We start from the raw sequence: 24,921 nt of genomic DNA, 5'->3' as shown, positions 1-24,921 counted from the left end.
GATTTCCCAGACTCTTTTTCAACTAAAGGTTTAAACTTCTGAAATACAGGAAATGTATTTGATTTCTTTTTAAGAAAATACACCCACAATTTTTTACTGAAATCATCAACAAACAACAGAAAGTACTTAGACCCAAGAATAGAAGGAACAGCCATAGGGGCGTAGATATCGGCATGAACAAGTTGAAGTACTTGAGAAGCTCACCATGAATTGCCATTGGTGAAAGGTGTGCGATGTTGCTTCCCAGCCTGACATGCATCACACACTCCAAGTTGGTGAGTCTAAATTTCTGGCAAACCGAGGATAGGCTCTTCTTGCAAGCTGAGAGAGATAATGTACATTTAAGTGCCCATACTTCTGATGCTAAAGTGTGCTAACAAAAGACTGTCGAGCAGCCATAGCTAAGTCCCGAGAATCACCATAATCAGTAAGTCGGAAATGACCATGATCCTCAAGACCCATTGCAACAATTGACTGAGTCCCCTGATTAGTGATGGTACACTGAAGTGAACTGAAGGTGACATCCAATTGTGGAGAATGTCGCAATAACTCACTTATTGAGAGTAGATTTAGTTCCATTCGTGGAACGTAGTACACATCGAGGAAAATGAGATTCCTCCCAACAGACTAAATCTGAATGTTGCCTTTACTGACAATAATGTGTTCTTCTCTGCCACCAAAAACAACAAAATTTGAACATAGTTGGTAATGAGTGAACTAGTCTTTGTGGTGGTTGAAATGACGAGAGGCACCTGAATCAATGTACCACGTAGACGACTTCACATGATTTGCAGGTCATTTAGCCATCAAGGCGTAAAAGATAGATTCCTTTTTCTCAGTGTGCTCTGCAGTGGGCTACAAACTTGATTGCTTAGATTGGGCAGCCAAGTGTTCCCGACATTCAACCTTCATGTGACCAAACTTGTGGCAATAGTTGCATTGAATGTTCTTCTTTCAGGAGCCTTTTGAAGCTGGAGAAGAGGACTTTTGCCGAGAAGACTACTGAGACTTGCCTTTATCCTTTTGAAAGGATTTAGCAGCAAAGGCTTGCTCTTTGGAGGTGGAGCTGGAATTGCTACTGAACTGTTGCTTCCACTGATCTTGTTGAAGCAGAAGTGTGCAGAGATCAGTGAACTTTAGATCAACACCCGAAGACGTGATGTTGAGAGTCTCGATAAGATGTTAATAAGACTTTGGTAAACTTCAGAGAGTGATAACCACAATGTCCTCTTGCTCCATCTTGCGACCAATGGCAAGCAACTGATCAAGGATTTCTTGAATCCTAGTTAGGTGAACCTGGAGCGATTTTTGCTCATCCATGATAATAGAAAACAGATTGATCTTCAAGAAGAAAGCTCTTGTTTTGTCTGAAGTCTCATGAAGATTTTTGCGATGTGCCCATATCTCGACAACTGTCTTGCCGGATGCAATCTGAGAGAGCTGATCACCAGCTACGAATAATTTGAGAAGCATCACTGCCTCTTGATTATTCAGATCCCATATATCCTGATCAATACCAGGGATAGTCAAACACTGTGTAACACCCAGAACAATTTGATCGGTATTTTGATATTCAAAAATTGCTATTATCCGCTGCTTCCAAGTGCCATATTCCGACTATTGAATTTTAAATTGTTCTCGAGCAGAATATTAGTTAATGAAGCCATAGCACATTTTTCAGTGGAAAAGGGTGAAAATGTTTGAAGTTATGTTCTTTGAGGCGAGAAAACGAAAGACCCAAAAAATTTGGAGCGTGACCCCAAAGAGAGTTTGGAAAACCCAGAAGGAATATTTTGTCAGTTTTTGGATCCGTTGTCTCAAAAATTGAGGCACCCATAACAATCAGACAACAACCCAGTTGAGCTCTTAACAAACCCATCAAGAATCTGCAATCAATTTTTTTTTCGAGCTCATTTTGAGCAAAATTCCAGTAGGTGACCATGGAGGAAAAACTTGCAGAGATAAAATGGTGTTTGCAAGTAGAAGAATTGTTCGATTTTTTTATAGAATAAGGGCGTTCTGCTCAGATGACAGAGGGGATAAAGATTTGATAGAAAGAAAACAGATTCTTTACACTAAAATTGCCATTGAAACTAGATGAGCAACCTCAAAAAACGTCAATGGATTCTGCGATATTTCACAAAACTATGAGCCCCAACAAATGCAACGCGAGCATACAAGGAAGCTTGTGATATCTAAGATTGCAGTCGTGAGTTTGCTGACAAAAAATTGTGATTTACAATTGATAAAGTGATCTCGATTTGCAGTTCTGAGCTTTGAAACTGTTTCTATAGGCTATTGCTCAATTTGATGGGAGGAGTTCTCAGGTGGGCGACCCATAAAGTCTGGTTAGATGTGGGGATCGAGCCCATAGCCCATAGAATTTTAGGCAGGCGATGTCAAAGGAGCTATGCTTGACGTTTTGTTTCAGAAGGGCCCTACTACTATTTTAAGGGTGGGCTCACCTATGACCACTCTTCTACTAGTGAATAAAATCTCCGTCCCACTTGCTTGCGTTCGGTCTCACTCCCCTGCCCTTTCCTCCCACGATTCCAAGATTGGCTCAATCACAACTGCTTGACCCGAATAATGCAATTCTTGAGATACAACAACTCGTCTCGATAGGTGTATAGGCACATAGGCTACCGTTGTGATGCTCACTAGCAATAATGAAATAATACTTGCGATGAAGTCCCTCCTTTCACATATTCCAGTTCCAATTCCAGAATATTCGATGGAGATGGGGATGTGTAAGCGGTAGACTTGTATTCACTCCTATGGCTCTTGGAAATGTGTGACTAAAGGGTGGTGGCGACACTTGGGGCAATTCGATGGCAATAAAGATGGGTAGGGGTGCACTAGTGAGCGTGATGAAGCTATCTTTTTCCCCGACCTTTGGGTTTGATGGTTTTATAGCTGTTCAAAACAATGGGTTATAGGGCGGAAAAACGCGATTTTGCAGACATTGTCTTCTAAAATCCTAGCCAAAAAACTAGGTATTTTTGAAGTAGGTACTTGTGGAAAAATTTCAAAAATTTCAATTAAAAAATTATTATATGCGAAAAAAAAATCAACCAATCTCTGTTACAGTATTACAGAAGTAATTGGTAAAATGCATGCTTGTGATTAACAAAGATCGAGAGGATAGTATATATAAAAGAATTGAATGATGGTTCCTTAGGAAACGATCGTAAAGAAATGAAACATTTTATTTTGGCTAAAAGAAAGCTAACGGTTATCTACAGACTAACTAAATACTAGAAACATTCTAATATTTACAATAGGTTACAAATAGATAACCATTAACAAATAACAAAAGTGTATCTATTATCGTAATAGATTGTATACTTCTTTTCATGAAACATGTTCAAGTTTTGGAAGTAGGTTGAAATGGAAGAGAAATCCCCGCCCCCACAATCGGATTGACAGAGGGTAAAAGTTTGGGCCCTTTTTGGTAGGACAAGGGTACCCCAAGCGCCCTTGACTAGCCAATTAGGGCTGGGACAAGGACCACCAACCAAGAAGGCGGTAAAGTTTCCAGGTTTTAGTCGGAGCGAGAAGAATCAAACATGATTAGGCATTGAAGGCTAGAAACACTAAAATGATACGTAAAGAAGCATGAAGTTGTATAAGGATACAATTTACAGTGCTACACAAGGCAGAGGTACGCTTAGTGTACATACTGAAAAGCAAAAAATTGAGAATGTTCTATATGTCGAAGGGTTGAAGCAAATTCTCGTGTGAGTCAAATGTGTGACACAAACTCTCTTGTGAGTCAAATGTGTAACCAAATACACCCTCATATGTCATTCCGGTAGGATGTGAAATTAAAAAGGATGAGAAATCAATGGTCGATGCATGTAGAACAACAAATAAGATCTGCATTCTTGATGAAATAAAAATGGAAGATGCTGTATGAGTCTAAGAAGTTGAAAGCTGGTTATAGCATAGGAGATTGGTGCCACTAAACTTTGACAATCTTGTCAAGATTGGCCATAAGGAAGTCATGAGAGACATACAAAAGATTTATAAGCTTGTAGACATCACTTGTGAGTACTGTCAACTTGGGAAGAAGGCTAGTGTGAGTTTTAAATCAAAGTAACAATTTGCATTGAAACTGTTGAAGCCTGTTCATATAGATCTTTGTGGTTCAACTAGAACAATAAGAGTGCGAGGAGAAAAGTATTTCACATTATTAATTTATGACTATTCTAGAACAACTTGGGCCACATTTTCAAGTGAAAAATTTAAACTCTTGACATGTTTAAGGTATTTATAGCTATAGTGGAGGACAAGTCATGTTTGAAGATCAAATGTCTTATATTAGATAGTGGAAGAGAATTCACTTTAAATGAATTTGAAGACTTGTGTGGAAATTATGGGATAGGTAGATAGTTTTCAGTTGCAAGAACTGGACAAGAAAATGAGCTTGTTCTCTCCCTCTTCTCTTCCCCTTCACCTATTTTCCTCTTCTTGCCTCTTGTTTACCGTACTAGGTAAAGAAATGAACGCATACAAATAATAGATAAGAACAGTAGAATTCCTTATATTATTCGCAAACGCCAAAAGATGTTACATTATGCTTCTGATGATGATTACAATGATCTCGAAGGGTGTATATATACTTTTCGAAGAACCTTCCCGAAGGGGTCCGTCGGCCACATACAACATGTCGCTAGATAACAAGAACCGTCCTGAAGGGACCCGTTGGCTACATAACAATAACCTTCCCGAAGGGACCCATTGGCTACACAATATCTATCGACAACATATATCCTGTCGGCTACACAATATTTACCTATGACATCATCCCCCCCAAAAGAAAAAAGTCATCTCCGGACGACAATTACAAAATATCTGAGACAATTAACAAACAAAATACATTAACTAACTAACAAGATAAATCTGCTTCTGTCACATCACTTTCACATTTGTCTCGTGCCTGCACCAAACTCCCGCGTACCTTGAGCCAAGTGTCACTGTACTGCCTCCAATTGGATGATCAGCTCCTCCCGAGCTCTCTATGCATCCACCAAGATAGCTTCACATCCAACACCTACTCCAAGCGACTCTGGTACACAGACACTCCATGCCTGCAACAGCTCCAGGTCTCATCAACTGGTCACACTTCCGATGACTGATAACCGCAACGACTGGGGGTGTAGGGGGCATCACCCCCAATAGGGTCGTGGGGCAGCGCCTCTGCGGGGTCCTGGGGCACTCCGAAACCCACACAAAATTGCATGGAACACAATATTTCTATCATTTTCTTCCGATTCCACACTCTTTTTGGCAACTTCTTATGCTTGCCCTTCCCTTTGGCATCATCCGTTACTCATTCTGAGCATTCTTGATTTGTCGACGTTTTTTTTTAAAATTTTTTTTAGCTCCTTTCCCTTCTGACTGCTTCCCTCTGCCTTCTCTTCAAATAGAAATTGTCTATAAAACCTTTAGCCAAATCTGTACGCTAAGCTAAATCAGTGCGTAAAAATAACCTCCAACTTCATACAGCATTCGTACGGTACCAACCAGCAATTGTACCCTCCAATTCCGTACGGTTGCAAATAGGCAAATCCTTCCAATGTGTACGTTCTCAAAGTACTGAATCTTCAATTTCGTATGGTGGTGATCATGCACTTGGTTCCTTAAATCCGTACGCCATCAAACTGGAAGCTAAAACCAATACAACATTTGTCAAAAACAATCTCAGACCCGTACAACAATTTATATTCATAGAATCCGTACGGTATATAATGAAAACTTTGAAATCCGTACACCTGTACGTCGCATCTGGAAGGCAAATCTGTACGCCAACATGTATATTGGAAATCCGTATAGTAAATTCTATTCAAAAATCCGTATGGTGATAAACTCAAAAAATCCGGTGGCAACATATTGTGTCTTTCAAAATCCGTATGGTTTAAACATCAATAACTTTCAACCCAAATCCGTATGCTATCTTATATTCTTGAAGTCCGTACGACCATTTGTTCCTTTATCCTGCACGATAACCTTGCTCTTAAATTTCGTACGCCAAACACATGAAGGTGACCAAAAAAACTTTACACCCAGAGTAATTGTAGAATTCGTACAGTAAAGTGGCCAACAGGTGCTAAATCCGTACGGCAAGGGATATTTCCAAAATTTGTACAATGTGCAAGTCATAGACAATGTCTTCCATACGCCGAACTAGAAGTTTGAAATCTGTCCGCTCATCCCTCTTAAAAGTTTTTGTATGGTACTTTGCAACTGCTTACAGTGAAATAGACTTTAAAAACAGTCGTACGGTGTGAGACTTTATAAACCCGTACGGTAACTTTCAATCTCATCTCTCATCTCTCTCTCTCTCTCTCTTTTTAAATTTTAATGTTCAACTCTATCTTTTATCTACCTTTACTTATCTTACATATGTACAATATTTACATATATGACGTATTTTTAGTTGTTCTTTTCTTAGTTGTTCATCCATGGAGGTGCGTTATTTCTTCCATGGTAGACATTCGGCCCATTAACTGCATTGGCTACTTCCTTCCCGTCGAGCGTCCATAATTTTATTGCTCTGTTATTGCCCACTTCCCGAATCTAATATGACTCTACCCACTTAACTTTGAACTTGCCTGGTTTGATCTCATTTCGACCGTCGTACTTCAACACCAATTGCCCCGGATAAAACCTGTTCAGTTTCAGGTGTTTATCATGCCACGCTTTGCATCTGTTCTGTGTCACCTACATGGCCCATTGTGCCTGTGATCGTCGAAGTTTATTTAAGTTAGACGATCTCTCCTTCAGGTTTTCCATATCACCCAGTTTGTTCTCGACACTAAGTACCATAAATTCCGTCGGCTGCCACTCCTTGCCGTCAATAACTGTATTCTTGATTTTAGAACCTTCACTCCGCACTACTGCAGCTTCTATTAAACCCTTCCTCTTTGTTGCCTGTGCAAACTGTATGATGTGTCTTCCTTGCTGCCGACACTTTTCTGCTATATTCGTGGTTCGACTTAACATTTTCTTTTTGTGTGGTCGTACGGTGGAATCTTTCCTTCTTCTGGGTTCGTACTGTGTTCTTGCCTTCAGCTTTAGCCGTAATCGCCTTTCTTTCTTCTGCTTCTCTATATTCCTTTGGAAATTCATTTCCTTCTTCTTTCTTACCATCGTTGACCCTTAACATATTATAGCTCGGAAAGAGCTCGTAATCCTCCATCTGCCAGTGAAAAAGGCCGTTCAACGAGTCTAGATCGTCCTCACTCGACCTTGCTTCTAGTCTCAATACTCCCTTTTTATTAGTTTCCATTGTCTTCTTCCCTTCGTCATCATTCTCGCTTTCACCTTCTGAATCTGACGATGCTACCTCTTCACCTACCATTTGTGTGTGCAGGTCAATTATGAATCTTCTACCTCTGTGCTCCATTGATAGAGTATTTGTCTTCCAGTCGTGCTTAACCCTTGCTTGTATGAGCCGTCCTCGGCCCAAAATGGCATCGTACCCTCTTCTCTTCAGCGGAATGATGACGAAGTCAAGCAGGAACGACTATGTTCCAATCCTCACTAGTTGTGCCATGAGGACTCCCAATGGTTTGATTCCGTGTTGGTCGGCAGTCAAGAACTGGAATGTAGGTGGCCACAATGTCGGCTGTCCCAACCTCTTCTAGGTATCCTCTGGTAACACATTGACACCGGATCCTCCGTCCACAATCGTATCCGTCAAAATAGTATCGAGAATTCCCATTTCGACGATTGCCGGATGCCGTTCGGACGATAGGACTAGTAGCATTGGATCCTTTGCACTTGCGCCACTTTCCTTCTCCCTTTTATCCGTTGTACTTGCTCCACTTTCCTGCTACTGTCCATGTTCTCCTGGTAGTTTAGCAGCAAAACATTTATCTTGATTGGTACTTCAGTTTGTAATATCTGCCGTACGATGTTCTGTTCCGTGTGGTTCCTTGCTGAGGTAACAGTAGTGTCGTTTAAGTGTGCTTTCTCTGCCTGCGTTGCCTTCTGAATCTCTGCTCGTGCTTCCTCTAGTTTCTTCTTTTCTTCCGTCGGGTTGGGGTACACTTTCGCTCGCTTCCGTGTGATGGCCAAAACCTCCTCTTCGTTTGTCCCGACGGTGATCAAATTTACTCCTGACTTCGGGGACTTAGCATCCTCATGGTCTCCCGGACCACACCACTTGCACAATAACTTCGGTGTGTTTGCCGTTGCATTGTCTTGGGCAAAGTGGCCTCACAAATTACATGCTCGGCATTAAACTATGGGCCGGCCATTGGCATCGTACTGGACTCGACTCTTGTTGCCATTATTGTTGTTGCCAGTGTTGTTGTTTTGTCCTCGCCGATTATTTCTGTACCCTCCCGACATGGCACCTTCCGTACTGGTGTGCCCGCTCCCTGGTGATGCGGAAGCCTCCTGTGTCAGAAACACTTGCTGAGGTCCTCTTGTTTTCAGATTGAAAGGGCATTCCTTTATCGAATCTCCCATGATCTAGCAAATCTCGCAAAATTGATCTTTTGGACAGAATCCCTTTGTATGGCCTTCTTTCTTGCACTCGGTGCACCATAGCTCGTTTCCCTTGGTCTCCTTTTGCATGTTCTTGAACTCTTTCATCATCCGAATCATGTTTGTTTCGAGGTTGTGGACCTTCTTGCTATCCTTTTCATCATCACTGCCCTCCTCGTGTGAAGATGCATTGTCATCTAAATCGGACGAACTACTCTTCTTTTTCTTCTTCGTCTTCTGCTCACTTTCCAGGTTCATTGCCCAATTGAACTCTTCAGTATATGACGATGGCGGTACAATCTTCATCTTCTTTCGCAACTTCGGGTGTGGGCCCTCAATGAACCATCTTTTCTATAACCCATCAGCCGTCTTATTCTCCATTTTATTGATCAAGTCCTTCAACTTCCTCATATAGACTTGGACTGTTGCATTCTTCCCCTGTTTTGTATTGAATATCTCTGCTACAATTTCGTTGTTGTCGTGCAATAGGTGAAATTCGGTAGTAAACTCCTTAAGATTTTCCCAAGTGGTTAAGTTCTGGTGATCTGTATCGGCGAATCAATCAATTGCAACACCCCGTAGGGTGGCCGGAAACTGCCGGACCCATTTGTTTGTATCTGTTATGCCATTTGCTCTCCAAATCGTTTCGCATGTTTTACAATGTTGGATCGGATCAGCTGCTCCATCACCATCAAATTTAGGCAACTTCTCCTTTGGGTGAGCCATTATTACTTGATTTTGTAGACCTACGCTGTTTTGCACTCTCGCGTTGCTCTGCACTCTCGTGCTGTTCTCAACACCCGCGCTGTTTTCGACAGTCGTGCTATTTGGTGAAGAAGGGTTTTCGTGAATCGAAGCTATCTGTTTCGGAAGTGTATCTCGGATAAAGAGTTCACTCTGTGCTCGTGCTCCCTCGGCACTCCGAGTCGTGTGAGTCAATCCTCTTCCGTATAGATTCTCTTCCCTTAGCGTATGCAGGTTCAGAAACTCCTTCCTTGCTTCTTCCATCAATTCCACCCACTGTTGAGTCTCCTCCAACAATTCTTCTGTGCTATGGTGTCTGCCAGTAATTTGCTGAAACCTTCGTTTGCGTTCGGCCTGCTGTGCCAAAATTAAGTTTTCCTGCGCGGTGCGTATTTCATCGTTTTCCTTCAGCTTATTCTTATTCTTGTTCAGCTGATTCGGCATTAGTCTTCATCCGTTTGCCTATGTACCAGGTCCATCGGGTAATGGCGCCAAATGTTTACCGTATTGGGTAAAGAAATCAACGCATACAGATAATAGATAAGAACAGTAGAACTCCTTATATTATTCGCACATGCCAAAAGATATTACATTATTCTTTTGATGATGATTACAATGATCCCGAAGGGTGTATATATACTTTCCGAAGAACCTTCCCGAAGGGGTCGGTTGGCCATATACATGTTGCTACATAACAAGAACCTTTTCGAAGGGACCTGTCGGCTACATAACAAGAACCTTCTCGAAAGGACCCATTGGCTACACAACATCTACCGACCACATACATCCTGTCGGCTACACAATATTTACCTACGACACCTCTATTTATACTCTGGAGTATACAGTTGTCCCATATTTTTCACTCTCTAGCTATTGTTTCATCTTGATGATGGATGATGTAGTATGATCCAAAGTTTTGCTGATGAAAAATTGTACACAGTTTTCAGAAATGCAAGAATTCAACATGTTAAATGATTCAAAATTATTTGGTACTTTTTGGAGAGATGCAGTTTGTACAATAGTTTTTTCCTTGAATTGTGAATAAATCAGAATAAAGGACAGCAAAATACCATATGGGAAGGAATGCCTAGAATAGTGAATTATTTCAAATTTTTTGGAAACACATTTTACATTAGGAGAGACAAAGAAGATCTAGGAAAGTTTGATTCTAGAGCTGATGAAGGAATATTCATAGGCTACTCTGCAAGAAGTAAAGCATTTAAATGCTATAATAAGAATCTCCACAAGGTCATTTAAAGGGCAAATGTGAAAGTAGATGATTGAATATACTTTGAAGAAGTGCAAGAAAATGTTCCCCAAAATGAGAATTAGAAAGTTTGCAAAGAAGAGGAAACAAAGGAAGAAATTGAGAATGATATAGGTGAGCAAAGAGACCAGAAGATACAATCAAGAGCACCATTGAAGACTCCATATAAGTTTGTCTAAAAGAATCATCTAGAAGAGTTGAGCACGGGATCAAAGATATAGAGATTTAGATGAGATGGAGATTTACTATCACATTACAACATTCGAATCTCTGCTTTCTCTCCAAAATAGGCCCTAAGAACCTTACAAAACAAAGTTCGGACATGTTTTGTATAAAAGCTATGCAAGAGGAATTGGATAAAACTGAGAAGATTGAAATTTGGTAACTTGTCCCAAGATCCAAGGATAAGAATGCGATTGCACCAAGTGGGTATTCAAGAGTGAGCTAAATGAGTATGGATAAATTGTGAGAAACAAGGCTAGTTCACAAGGGGTATGAACAAGTTGAAGGAGTTGATTTTGAAGAAATGTCCGCCCTTGTTGCTCGTATGTAGATGATAAAGATGTTTTAGCTCCCCCCTACCTCAAGAATTTCAAAGTCTACCAAATGGATCTGAACTCTTCTTTTCTTAATGGCAATGTAGATGAAGAGGTTTGTCCAAATTGAAGAAAGAACTCTATAGACACAAGGTCCCAAAGCATTGTTTGCAAGCCTAGACAAATATCTACAGCAAGAAGGATTTAAGAGAGGAGTTGCAGATTAAAAACGTATTGTCAAAAGAGTTTGTGAAGGTCAGTTGATTGATGTAGTACATGGATGATATTATATTTAGGGGAAGTAGTGATAATAGGTGTCAGAGTTTACTACGGAGATGTAAGAAGAATTCAAATGCCTACGCTCAACATCTTTCTTCTTTAGGCTTTAGATTTCTCAATCAGATAAATAGAATTTCATTTCATAGACAACCCATGGTAAGATGATGTAAATTAAGGATGATGAACATCTTGAGGCAAATTAGACACTCTATAGGTCGATTATTGGAAGTCTATTGGATGTGACAGCATCAAGAACTGACAATATGCAATAGTTAGTACGGTAGCAAGGTTTCAGGCTGCACTTAAAGAAACTAAGGTGCAAGCATTGAACAGGATATTAAAATATTTGAAAAGTATACTAGATTTTGGCTTATAGTATCCATGGGTTGAATATTTTACCTTAACAATATATATAGATGAAAGAGGAATTGGAGGTGCATTCTTTTTGGGTGATAATCTTGTCTCTTGGTTGAGTAAGAAATAAGCATCGGTTTCCTATTCACTGTAGAGGTGGAGTACATTGTAACATTATGTTGTTGCACTCAGGTTTTATGGATGAAAGATATTGAAGTAGAATATGTTTATCCTATATCTGTATTTTGTGATAATACGGGTGCAGTCAACATTTTGAACAATTCAGTAATGGACTTGAGAACAGAACATATTCACATCAAATATTAGCTTTGAAGGGAATGGGCAGCTGATCAACAAGGTTGGAATGCATCACTAGAATGAAATAAATTGTGGACATCTTCACAAAGCCTCTTCTAAAAGAAAATTTTCAGTAGCTGGAGAAGAAATTGGGACTTATATCACTTTTATGCTGTGCATTCAAGGGGAGCTATTCATTTTCTTATCTTTCGTCCCTGACGAGCCTATGGTTTTGATTTAAAGGGAGAGGAGTAGAGCAAGGGGTAGGATTCCAATTGGGGGAAGAAGGTTGTTTCTGTTGTTTTCCAGGATCATTTTAATGAGAGGTTTCCATCAATGACAAAGGGGGCAATTGTTGGAAAATTATTGTCATTGATATCAAATGTCAAACCCAGATATCATTGAGATATTCTATGGAGTTTTATGCAGAAATCAAATAGTTTTGGTGCTCAGTTTGGAAGTCTTAATTTGCATTTAAATTGAATAGACAAATTTTATTTATTCTTGCATTTTCTGACCCATGACTAACACCCATTGGAGGAGTTTAAAGGAGATTAAGAACTGCAGATAACTATTTATGTGGTCAATCTCCCCAGTGGCAACCAACTTTGGTAATTTCTATTTGGAATTTAAATTTCTTAAAGGTGCCGAGCTCTCCCTGTTTATGTGGTCATTTTAGTGGGAGGAAAATAAATTAAACTAAAATATATTTTTTGCATTGGGTGACCTAGCATGGAGGGATGCAACCTTAGGATAAAAAGGTGTCTTATCCTATATATATATCGAGGATCAATTGAGGTTTATTCTGCAAGTTATTAACAGAGATCTTTAGCATATTTGTTGCAGATCTATGAGCAGAATTTAGAAGTGATTTATTGCAGACCTATGAGCAGAGTTTGACAGCAAATTTTTGCAGACTTATGAGCAGAATCTATGGAAGAATATGTGCAGACTCTGTGAAGGCTTTTGGTACAGATTTTTACAAGAGGCTTTTAAGTGAATTCGTGAAGTATTTTAAGCAAATGTAAGGCAGATTTTTAGTGAAGTATTGAGTTGATTTGCTAAGGATAATTAGATCTGATTCAAGAAGAAGGTTAAGTAATCATCACATTATTCTTTTTAGGGTTTGTGCCTTGTATTCAACGAGATTGGTGTCTCTTGCTGAGTCAATGTTCAATTGTGAGGATTTGTGTCTCCTATATGTTGGTGCCTATGAGGATTATAAGAAGTTTCTAATGCAAACAATATTTTTCCGCAGTTTTCTCCTTCAAGGGTTTCCGCATAAATAATGTATTCATCTTGTGTTCTTAATTGCTAGATCTTGCATATGTGTTAGTGCTGTGGAATTTAGTTTTGAAATATTGTTATTGTGGTTAATTAAATTTTTGAAAAGTAAAAGTTTGTTGTTACTCTGATTCCCTTACCGCCACCCCTCTTAGTATAACTGAGTGCTTCTTAGAGATGGCAAAAATATCACTGATCTTGGTGGGAGTGATCAAACCTTAAAGAACAATTACTTTTAATAGGTTGGTATGTCAATTCAACAGGAAAACTTTTCTTATTTGTGCTGATTGAAACTAAGATGTCAAAGAGTTTATGTTGTTTTTTGTTTTGTTTTAGTGGCTAACACATAAGATTTTGACAACATTCGATGATTGGTATGAAGGTGGCGATATTGGATGGATTGACAATGGGAGGAGGAGCCGGTATCTCTATTCCTGGCATGTTTCGTGTGGCAACAAATAAGACGGTGTGTGTCATTCACAATGTGACTCACTAGATTCATTATAATTTCCACAACACATTTATCACACACACACACACACACACACATGTATATGTATGTATGTTTTTATGTATATTTACAGTATGTGAGGCAAATCAGTACTTTTCTTGCTTTTTGACTATTTTCCATGAATCTTTCCCGAAGAAAACTCTTAATCATCAGCATGCTCTTCATTTTCTGTTTTCACTTTCTAACTTCAAAGGTGTTGAACTTATAGGTATATTTAGTGAGACTATCTGTAGGAAGCTTCAGGTTTAAGCTTTTAATGTAATTTTGATAAAATGTTCATGTTCTGAGGGGGACGCAAATTAGTTTTGTATATATACCATTTGCCATTATTTTGGGTAAGGTGATCTTGAAGAAATCTGAAGCATCATCACACTCTTTGTTTTCAAACATTCCCTAAGTTGCAGAAAATAGAAATCTGTTTAGTGAAATTCTCTAAGTCTCAAATCTAAAGCTTTAAATTTTAGTCTACAAGGCATAGTTTCTCTTTATGTATTTAATAATTGCTGCTCTATAGTTAAGCTTTTGTTTGTTAAATTCATGAACCAGAATAGCATAAAACAAATTGCAGATATCTTAAAAAGACGAGCAGATAAGCACAAGAACTTATCCTGGGGAAACCCTGTACTTGAGGGGAAAAACCCAGCCACGCTAAACATGATTCTTTATTGAATAATCAATGAGTCTGAATACAAATCTTACAAAGTTAATTAGTTGTAAATCCCATACCGAGATTGTTAACACTTAACAGTCCATCTAAAGAGCATCTTTTACAATAAAATATCTATAGGAAGATGTTTACTGCGCACAAAATACTTTTAGACCAACCACCAATGCTGTACACATCAGAAATAGCACATTGGATAATAAAACAGAGAAAACAACTACTGATGTCTACAGAAATCTTAGAATGAATAATGCAGAATAAGCAAAAAAAAACCCACTTTCATCGAACAAGAATCACCATCTAACTGAATGAACAATCACACCAAAAGCTGTTCAAGACTATTCATGTGAATTGATTGACCTTTCATGTTCTCATTGTCAGGGCATCTGTACAGATGACAGTTACTAAATATGTGTCATTTCATTTTCTTTATTGACTTCAATGAGTGATACTAAGGATGGAATCCATCATATGAATAAATCGCTTAGCATTGAAGACTTGAACCACTGCGAACATCTACAGTTGGAATAATGGTGACACTGCATATGATTTGTCTGACTCATCAGCGACATACACATGTGGCTTTCCAGTTACAAACAGTTAAGACTGCAATAAATAGCAGCCATGTAGGTACTCGACTCGGAGAATAACCAAACGGTACCCAAGAAACAATTTTTGGTAATAAGGTAAGATAATTTAGCTTTGAAATGACCGTTTCCATGGAACACAAATATACACGGCATGATAAGAGAAAGACCAAGATGCCGAAGCAAACATTGCAGGAATGCAGATACTTCTTGCAACTCCCTAACTTCAATACTCCCTCTTAGCAAAGGAGATTTTGATTCAAGATACCTAAGTCACGGAATCTCTCAATAGGAGACTCGCAATGACTTCACCTAACTATGAGAAAAACAAAATTTATCATGAAGTCGCTCAACGTGATAACATGATGGAGTCACTCAACATGATGTTCACCATGGCTACTCCCATGTATGAAATAATCACAAGCTCATATCATGGAGTCACTCAACATGATGTTGTCATGGAGTCTCTCAACATGACATCCACTATGGCTACTCTCATGAGTGGAAAGAGCAATGCCTCCATTTCAGAGGCAAACAACGACTTTTACGTCAAATTTCCGTCTTAGGGAAAAATATATTATAAGGGTTTTCACCTCAAATTTCTTCGTCTCAGAGAAAAATGTATTACAAGGGCTCTTATCTCAAATTTCTCCGTCTCAAAGAAAAATGCATTTTAAGGGTTTAAACCTCAAAATTTTCCATCTCAATGAAAAATGCATTACAAGGGCTTCCACCTCAAACTTATTTGTCTCAGAGAAAACAACATTACAACAAATTTTGATGATGATGTGACGTGGCTCCCTTTGAAACTCCGAGAATTTGCATTAACCTCTTCACCTTCTCATTTATGATTGTTTGCAATGCTTGACTTAGAGAAACAAAATTTCAACACATGCCTTTGAAACTTCCGATGTACAAGCTTCACTCTATCTTGAATAAGGCTATAGAGGTATCAATGTTAGATGTCGCCTTGCAAATCTGCAATCCACTTAGTTGACATCTTCACTTCTTCATAGAATTCCATCTTGATCCCTGCTTCCTTAGTGCAAATAAATTCTCTGGAAGTGAACTCCCCTTTACTGATCGTAGAACCTTATTTCTCTCAACTTGGGCCTTCTTGGAATGCAATATGCAAGTTGAGTTGATGTAGAGTATATGCACACTTGAACCGGGGAATATAAAGGACATACTTTTCCCAATGCAAAGAAGGAACCCATAGGTTGCAGTTACATCTAGATGAATATGTATTTTGGGACATAATAAGAGGCAATTGATGCTAAAGGTCCCTCCTAGCAAGGGTAGCATTCTTACAACTTTAATTATCACAATAAATTACTGTTGGCTCCAATGTTTGACCAAAGGAGGAGCTTTCAAAGCTACACTATTTTGCGAGCTTACTGATCCTCTGCAAAGGATTTGACTCTCTTCTTGTTACTCAAGGTTCCTGTGAATGACATTTTCTCATAGACTCTTCTGGGTTGATTGGTGGGCTACCAGTTCCCTTCTGGAGAAATATAAAAATTTGATACCTTAAATCTAAAGATTGATCTTAGCTCACACACAAATTTGATCAGATGCATTGCAAATAATCCACTGCAAACCTCCATGCATCATGAGTACAATTGGAATTAGTGCACATGTAACCCTCGAGAGGTGGTGCCTTCATCTTCACACTATACAAATAACCTAACAATGTCGTAAATGCCTCACAGCCGACATTTCCCTTGGTGGAGCTTATGATTTCATTTTTATGAGTGTTTGCACTTGCCTTAGGGGATTGTGCAACCGGATACTAGAGTTTCCCATCATTGCATGTACCCCCATTGTTCTTCCACGTGAGAACAATATGATTCACATGTTTACTGTAGTAGATGATAAGAACTTTATTCCAATAAAGCTTCCTCCACTTGATCAAATTTCTGATCTAAAAGCAATTCTGTTGCAAGCATGAATGTTGATGATATTCCTATGGGGGAGTATTTTAGATATGTTACCATGATGATATGTTACATTGATGACCGATGTCAACATAGCAATTTTCTGTGGTATCTAACAAAAGAACAATGGAAAGTTCAAGTTGGTATAGACGACTAGTTGAGCATTATAACTATCTGAGGTTATGGGAGATACTTTTGAGTATTTGGTTTATGCAGTTAACGTGGGAAGAAGAAATGATAAGTTTAGAAGAAGTTATGTAAGTTTTGGTGATGTTTGTTCTGAGATAGAGTTTACAGAGGCATGTTCTGGTAAACTTGTTATATCTCTTAGCAGAATTGATATTCTAAGGATCGAGGTTGAGGGCATGAAGAAGACATATTGATGATGACGTGGTTAAGTTCGCTCGTCATAATATTGTGTGTACGGAAAGAAATTCAAGTTGCAAGGAGGAAGATTAATGTTATCGCTAAGTGTAATATGTTCTTAATGTGGTCCTATAATAATTAATTGAGAAGGTCTAATAGCCGACTTAGGGAATTGTTTTGAGGTCTCGAATAAAGCAAGGACATTTTCCTTTATCATGGTATGGTTGGTGATTAATGATAAGTAGTAGCAAGAGCGGAATGCAAAGTTGAGTAGAGCAGTGCGAAAGTGAAGGAAACTTCATTGAGGTTTTGCTGAGTGCTCCGAGGTTTGATATTTGGATATGAGGTTTGTGACCTGGTCTACAAGATCTAACAGTGATTGGTTTGGTTGACAGAACAAAGGAAAGAGGAACATAACAGTAAATTACATGTTTGAGCAGTGAGCTCTTCTTGTAGTTGAAATTGCATGTTTGGGTAGTGGGCCCTTCTTGCATACATTGTACTACAACTCCTAACAGGGTTGGAATTTCCAAACAGGGATTCAAAGTCTCCTAACATGGATTCTATGTACTAAATGTTGTAATAGACTCCTAACAGGGTCCATCCTCTAACAAGGGACTTATATATTAGTACATCATCTTGTGGGCATTATTCCCATTGGTGTTTTCCCTCTGATCAACGGTTTCCCTAGTTAACATATTTGGTGTAATTGTCTATGTGCATCTTATTATGGTTTTTACTTTGTTTGAATGGTTAAGTTTGTTTAATGAAGATGAGTGTTTTAACTATCAGATAACTGATTCATCCCCACCCAGTTATCTTGGCAGACTATTGTTTTTAACAAATTCATTGTACTAGCTTCTTCAATATCAAGATGTACTGATAGAAGCTTTAGAGGCACAAACTCCTTGTGATCTCCTGTAATACACCCTCTAATAATGAAATGTAATACAAAATTATAGTTGGTAAGCATTCAATAAATTAATAAATGTATAATAAAATAATAAATTGATTATGAATAAATCTATATATTAATTTAAGTCTAAGATTAGAAACCAATAAACATATTTAAATTCATTTAGACATTTAATATATTGAATATATAATGTTAGAACATAAATGATAATGCAATTTCATATATATATATATATATATATATATATATAAAATTAGTTATCAAAATACACCTAAACAAATTATCCAATTCCAATTCTAATATTAATAAACAACCAATTCATATTAAAAGTAAAGAAACATTAGCTAACATTTATTACATTGAAGGCATGATGGAAACCATGCGGATATTCACGACTCCTTAATAAATGGTCATATAAAAGAGGGGAACAATATAAAAAAAGAATCATACTAAAATAGAGAAAAGGAACACGGTAGAAGTTGGCACATCAACCACGAATCACAAGGAAGAAATAAAACTATGGCACACCAATTGGAAGAAAAGGAATACATAGAGTATATATAAGTAGCACAAAAACAAAGGAATATATATTCATATTTTTTAAGAATTAATGGAACAATGTGCAAAAAGTAACTTGAGGGGAATATTAAAACTGGGGATAAAACATTACTTTAGGAGAAGGAAAAATAAATGAATTAATAGGGATATGCATAGTTTTAGGAGAATAAGGTGGGAAGGATAAAAAACAAACATAAAGTGAAGGTAGCAAATTTAGATACAAAGCAAATTGGAGACATAATACTATAAAGTCAAAACAGCTAAAAGGAATAAGATATTTTCATATTTAAGAAAAGTATTATATAAGGAGATTTATATGAGATCATTATTATTATTATATAATGGAATTTAGATAAAATTATTATTATTATATAAGAAGATTTATATGAAAAAATTAAATTAATAGCAAAAAATAATATTAGAAAGTATATGAAAAAATGATTTAAGGGATATTAGGTAAGAGAAATATAAAAGTAGGAACAAGTAAAGTCGAAGCATGATTAAAGTGTATAAGCAAAGAAGTCATTTGTTGATCCTTGAGCATCCAGAGGTATAAGGGCAATCCTGTGTTACCCAAAAAAAAATGTACTTAGACTTAGTTTTTGTTTCATGTGTTTTCATTTTTGGACACCCATTTGGGTCAAATAAAGGTTCCAACTCTCACAGTTCCACTATCAGTGCGCTAGAAAATCTCGAAAAAATAGGAGCATGTAATTGGGCCATCATTTTGGTAAACTAGAAGGTGTGAATTGGCCGGATGAATGTAATTGTGATTTAGAGCATTCCAGAAAAAGAATCAGGTCAAAAGGCCCCACGGTTTGAAAGTTATTGCAGTTTTTCGGGTTTTAGAGACCTCCTAAGAATGCTTCAAAGTCAGGTTAGGGGCATTAAATGACCTCGAAAAGGGCCGAAAAATGGGGTACAAGCGAAGCTTGTCCATAGGGCTATAGAGCGGTTCGAGAGCTTTCCGGAAATGTAAACGGTTCGTCAATCGGAGCTACAGTTCAAAAGTTATGCCTCCCGAAAGTTCGGTTACCATTTCTGGATTCTTCTAGATTTGCGCCGACTTCTAACGCAGCTTCTGGAACCTTCTATTTGGTCGGTGGATGCCTACTAGCACTTTCTAGAATGTACTCCTAGTCCTAACCCTCCGGGGTCTATTTAAGGAGATTCTTGGCATTGTAAAAGGCAGTTCGGAGTGGAGTTTGAGAGGAGGTACTGAAAGGAGAAATTATCTTCAGATTTATGCTATTGTAAGCCTTTAGGGCATGTTTTGAAGTTTATTTTCCTGTACTGTTTGTACTAGCTTATTTTCTCAGTTAATATAATTTTTCCTTTTCTGTTGTGTCCATTCTGTTCTTGGGTTGTGTCTCCATCATTTGTTAAAGGAATAGCTTATATATATTTCAGGAAGGAATATCAGACATATATGTTTGAGTAAACATCTCTCATTAAGTGAGGACATTATAGTGGTATCAGAGCATGATGTTGTCATCCTATAGGGTGAATAAAATTATAAGCATTTTAATCAATAAAAAGATCAAAATTTTGAATACAAGTGATTTATTGTGAAGATGGGAGAGGCAGAGTACATCTCCTCAAGATAGGCAGGCTTCCAAGATGGGTAAGGACATGGGTTCCAATGCCTTGAGGAAATATTCCAAGATACGCGAGGACATGGTTTTGAATGCCTTGAGAAAACTGTCCAAGATGGGTAAGAACATGATTCCGAAATCCTTGAGGAAAGAGTCCAAGATGGGTACGAACATGCAGTCCGATCACCTTGAGGGAACCTACTCGTACATGAGTATCTAGCGCCCTACGACAATGGAATTTTCCATACTCAAAAGAGGTCATGTAAGAAGCAAATATGACTAAGAGCAATCTTGTTACTATTGATTTTGATTCATACTAACAATCCTCCAAGAAATGATTCATCAAATACAAGAAAAAGATATTTCAAAGATCAATCATACCATATTGTTCACATATAAAGTTATCAATTAAATTATGCTTTTGCAATTCACCCACCTTGACGTGATGAAATCTATCTTATTATTAAACACAAATCAATTGATCATAAATTATGTTAAATCAATCTCCTAACTTGGATGTGAAGCAATCCTACATTCACCAATTTGATTAACGTATAACCAATCAAAATTGAATCGTCTACAATATTTATAGCTATGCACTAAGACTCGTGATTATATCTTGGAACTTGAATAAGAGTGATTGGTTATGATCTAACAAAAAAATAAATATTGTAATTGCTTAAGGGCAAGCAATTTCGGGAGGTTAGGATTGTAATACACCCTCGAGCTAGACTAATGAAATTTAATATAAAATTATAGTTGGTAAGCATTCAATAAATTAATAAATGTATAATGAAATAATTAATTGATTATGAATAAACCTATATATTAATTTAAGTCTAAGATTAGAAACCAGTAAATATATTTAAATTCATTTAGACATTTAATATATTGAATATAAATTGTTAGAACATAAATGATAATGCAATTTCATATATATATTAAATTAGTTATAAAAATACATGTAAACAAATTTTCCAATTCCAATTCTTATATTAATAAGCAACCAATTCATATTAAACATAAACAAGCATTACTTAACATTAATTACATTGGAGGCATGATGGAAACCATGCAGATAGTCGCGACCCCTTAAATGGTCATATAAATGGGGAGAACAATATAAAAATAGAATCATACTAAAACAGAGAAAAGGAACACGGTAGAAGTTGGCACATCAACCACGAATCACAAGGAAGAAATAAAACTATGGCAGACCAACTGGAAGAAAAAGAATACATAGAGTATATATAAGTAGCACAAAAACAAAGGAATATATATTCATATTTTTTAAGAATTAATGGAACAATGTGCAAAAAGTAACTTGAGGGGAATATTAAAAGAGGGGATAAAAAATTACTTTAGGAGAAGGAAAAATCAGCGAATTAATAGGGATATGCATATTTTTAGGAGAATAAGGTGGGAAGGATAAATGTAATGTCCCCACTATTAGGGGTAGTTTGGGACAAGTAATACTTGCAAGATAATAGTTAGAATCACAAAAATAACAAAACAAACAATATTATTCTACACTCTAATTTAACCCCAATCTTAAGGATGTGTCCAGATCTAGCTTCCCAGCTCATAGCTACCTCGCTGTCTTCCCGGGAGCGAACTCTTTAAGATTCTTTTTGGATAGGACATCCTCTATCCGAGGCCAATCACATATGCATATGTTGACATCAATAAAATATTTTGGCACATGGAGATTATCCATTGATTCTCGGCCATGCTGGTCAAATGGAGATCTTAACCATAGTTGGAAAACTTGCCAAAGGAAAAAACTCGCGAAGCCCCCCAAAAGTTTAATCGTGAAAAACTTGGCGATTTAAAAATAAAACTCGAGAACCTAAAAAACAGCGGAAATTTAATTAAAAATATTATTTTGCAAAATTTAATGAGAAGATGCATCTAATAAGTTAATTAAAGAGAATACAAAAGAAACATGCAGAGTTTAGATATATATAAATGCATAGTGTGTACAAAATTGCATTCTCATGTGGAATGCTCATGGCAGGAAGCAAAATAGTAAATAGTTTCAATCTGTCAAACTAGAAGTAAATATTAAAGGTCTAAATACATTAAGATTCAATACAATCACATCTTCCTCTTTCTAGTTGCACTAGCAACAAAGCGTGGGGCTCTAGTCCTCGAAGAAGTGCCCCGCACTGGGATAGGGCGTGAGCTGCGTGACTGTGAACTCTGTGGTTGTGCCCTCTCGCTCGACATCCCTATTGATTGGCTCGACGTCCTGGAAGAGGATGCATCTTCTTCTATATGTGGCACAGGTAATGCCTCATCCTCATCCTTTGAGCTTGAATCATCATCGTCCTCGTCCTCGTCCTCAATGTCATCCATTGTGAAATGAAAATCAGTTTCAGCATCCCCCTCCATGGCCTACCTCTCCAAATCAGCGATTTCATCTGGTGTAAACAATGGACTTGGCTCCTGTGCTGTCCAATCAGAATAAGGATCTATCTCATCTAGATCAAATGGACCAGGTAGTTCTGAACTCTGTGCCTTTTTTATGCGCAACTTAAGAATATAGTGCACATAAACAAGGTCATTAAGCCGTTTTTGAGTCATTCTGTTTCTTTTCTTTGTGTGGATGGACTCAAATAAGTTCCAATTGCGCTCACAATGGGATGAGCTACAAGGTTGGGATAGGACTCTGAGACCAAATTTTTTTAAATTAGGCGTATTGCCACCCCAACTTGCCCACCAAGAATTTGCAAAACAAAATATCAAAAGTTATAAAGCAATAAAAAAAGATAATTAGAAACACAACTTATCAATTATCAAAAGTTTTAAAGTTTGATACTTTACCTGGTGTTTGAGTAGATCTTGCTCTCTTTGCTAGCATAGAAGAGAACAAATTACCCCTCGATTCCACAAAGACTTGTTGTTCGATCACAATAAGGTCTCTCTCCGCTTCATTGGATATCATTCTTTCAATGCATTTACAGAGACCTTCCATGATTAGGATTTGAGTAGGAATCATCAGCCCTAAAACAAATAGAAAATGATATCAAGTCTTACTACACAACCTTGAAAAGTAAAGTAAAATAAAGTCTTAGTATAATTCCAACTTCAAGGACAATCATAGTACTTGAATTTGGGGTTGAGGAAGTAGCCTGTTGCATGAATGGGTTGGTGGAGCATATTGTTCCACCTCCTATCAATTATTTCCCAAATGGGGTCAAATCTGAGACTGTCCCCATGATAGTAACTTCTAACAGCCTCTTTGGCCCTATCTATGGCCTCATAAAGACCTATCACATATGCGCAAAACTAGAACCAAGGGCAGAGACATCTACATTTGAAATTTGAAAATAGAAATTAGTTAATAACATAGTAAGTTATTAATTAATAATGAAACTTGAATAAACTAAAAATATAATGTTTTTATTCTTGAAGTTACCTCCACAATCTCCCTAGGCTTTGGAAAAAAACTATCATCAAAGACTATCCATGTCACAGCCTCTCCTTCGGGCTTCTTTGAGTATGATGAAGCAACCCAATCAGCACACACAAACATTTGTTTCAGAGCCAATATGTGGTCAAGAATACTTTGCAACGTCAAGAAGACCGTTGCAAACCTTGTCATAGTAGGTCTCATCAAATCTTTGCCTTTAGTGGCCTTTCTCATCAAACTGAGAACCCATGGGTGATTATAGATATATTTAGTGACTCGCCTAGCATCTTCCACAACTGGACTCACCCAATCAAGTTTTCCTCTGTTCTTCAAAAGAAGGTCAAAGACATGTGCTGCACAAGGTGACCAAAAAGTGTGGGATGCCTCTTTTGGAGGATTCTACCTAAATGATTAGCAAAAAAACAATAATTAATTACAAACTTTCCATATTTAGTATTTACAAATTACATCAAATCTAAATTGAATAATACCGTCATTACATTCATGATTCATATTAATTTGAACATAAAAAATTAAATTTACCTGCTGCCACATATGCTGCTGCATTATCTGTGATTATTTGCACCACATTCTCTACTCCCACCTCCATGATACCATTCTCCAAAATTAAAGCGAATGTGTGTGCATTTTTCACTTTGTTGGAGGCATCAACAGATTTCCAAAACACCACATCATCTTTGCAAGCAACCAAAAAATTAATAATGGTTCTACTTCTTCCATCTGTCCACCGATCAGATAAAATGGTGCAGCCATACTTCTTCCACTCTTTCTTTTGGTCTTCTATCAACACTCTTGCCCTACCAACCGCTTTGTCAAGCAACCTACAAAATTTAGGTGTAATAAAGTGTTAGTAAAAAATAGAAAATAAGTTATAACAATTAAGATTTAAAATATAACAATGCACTGAAGTGAATCACAATTATTTACAATTACTAAATAGTAAAATACTAACCTTCCACTCATATCCTTGCGATTAGGCGGCTTGTACCCTTTACCCGATATTGAAATTGCATTCACCATATTGACCCAATAGAGACTATAAGCCACATTCATTGAGATATTGTTGAAAAACTAAAAGTTAGATGCTGCAA

General features: G+C 37.5%; 1 protein-coding gene across 4 annotated transcripts in view; it reads left to right on the top strand.

The window, feature by feature from the left end:
• Positions 1 to 24,921, top strand: part of LOC149558280 (3-hydroxyisobutyryl-CoA hydrolase-like protein 1, mitochondrial) — a 239,269-nt gene that overhangs the window by 69,578 nt on the left and 144,770 nt on the right. For all 4 annotated transcript variants that reach the window (XM_089832567.1, XM_089832565.1, XM_089832564.1 and 1 more), the window contains one exon: positions 13,643 to 13,726. In XM_089832567.1, coding sequence (XP_089688693.1) covers positions 13,643 to 13,726 — 84 coding nt within the window. The remainder of the gene's footprint in view (positions 1 to 13,642; positions 13,727 to 24,921) is intronic.

Source organism: Cupressus sempervirens, chromosome 5, assembly GCF_028749045.1.
Source record: "Cupressus sempervirens isolate cs-2001-9-10 chromosome 5, ASM2874904v1, whole genome shotgun sequence".
In the NCBI taxonomy this organism is placed as follows: domain Eukaryota; kingdom Viridiplantae; phylum Streptophyta; class Pinopsida; order Cupressales; family Cupressaceae; genus Cupressus; species Cupressus sempervirens.
The sequence above is the reverse complement of the archived record's forward strand: the minus strand, read 5'-3'. Positions and strand labels throughout refer to the sequence as shown.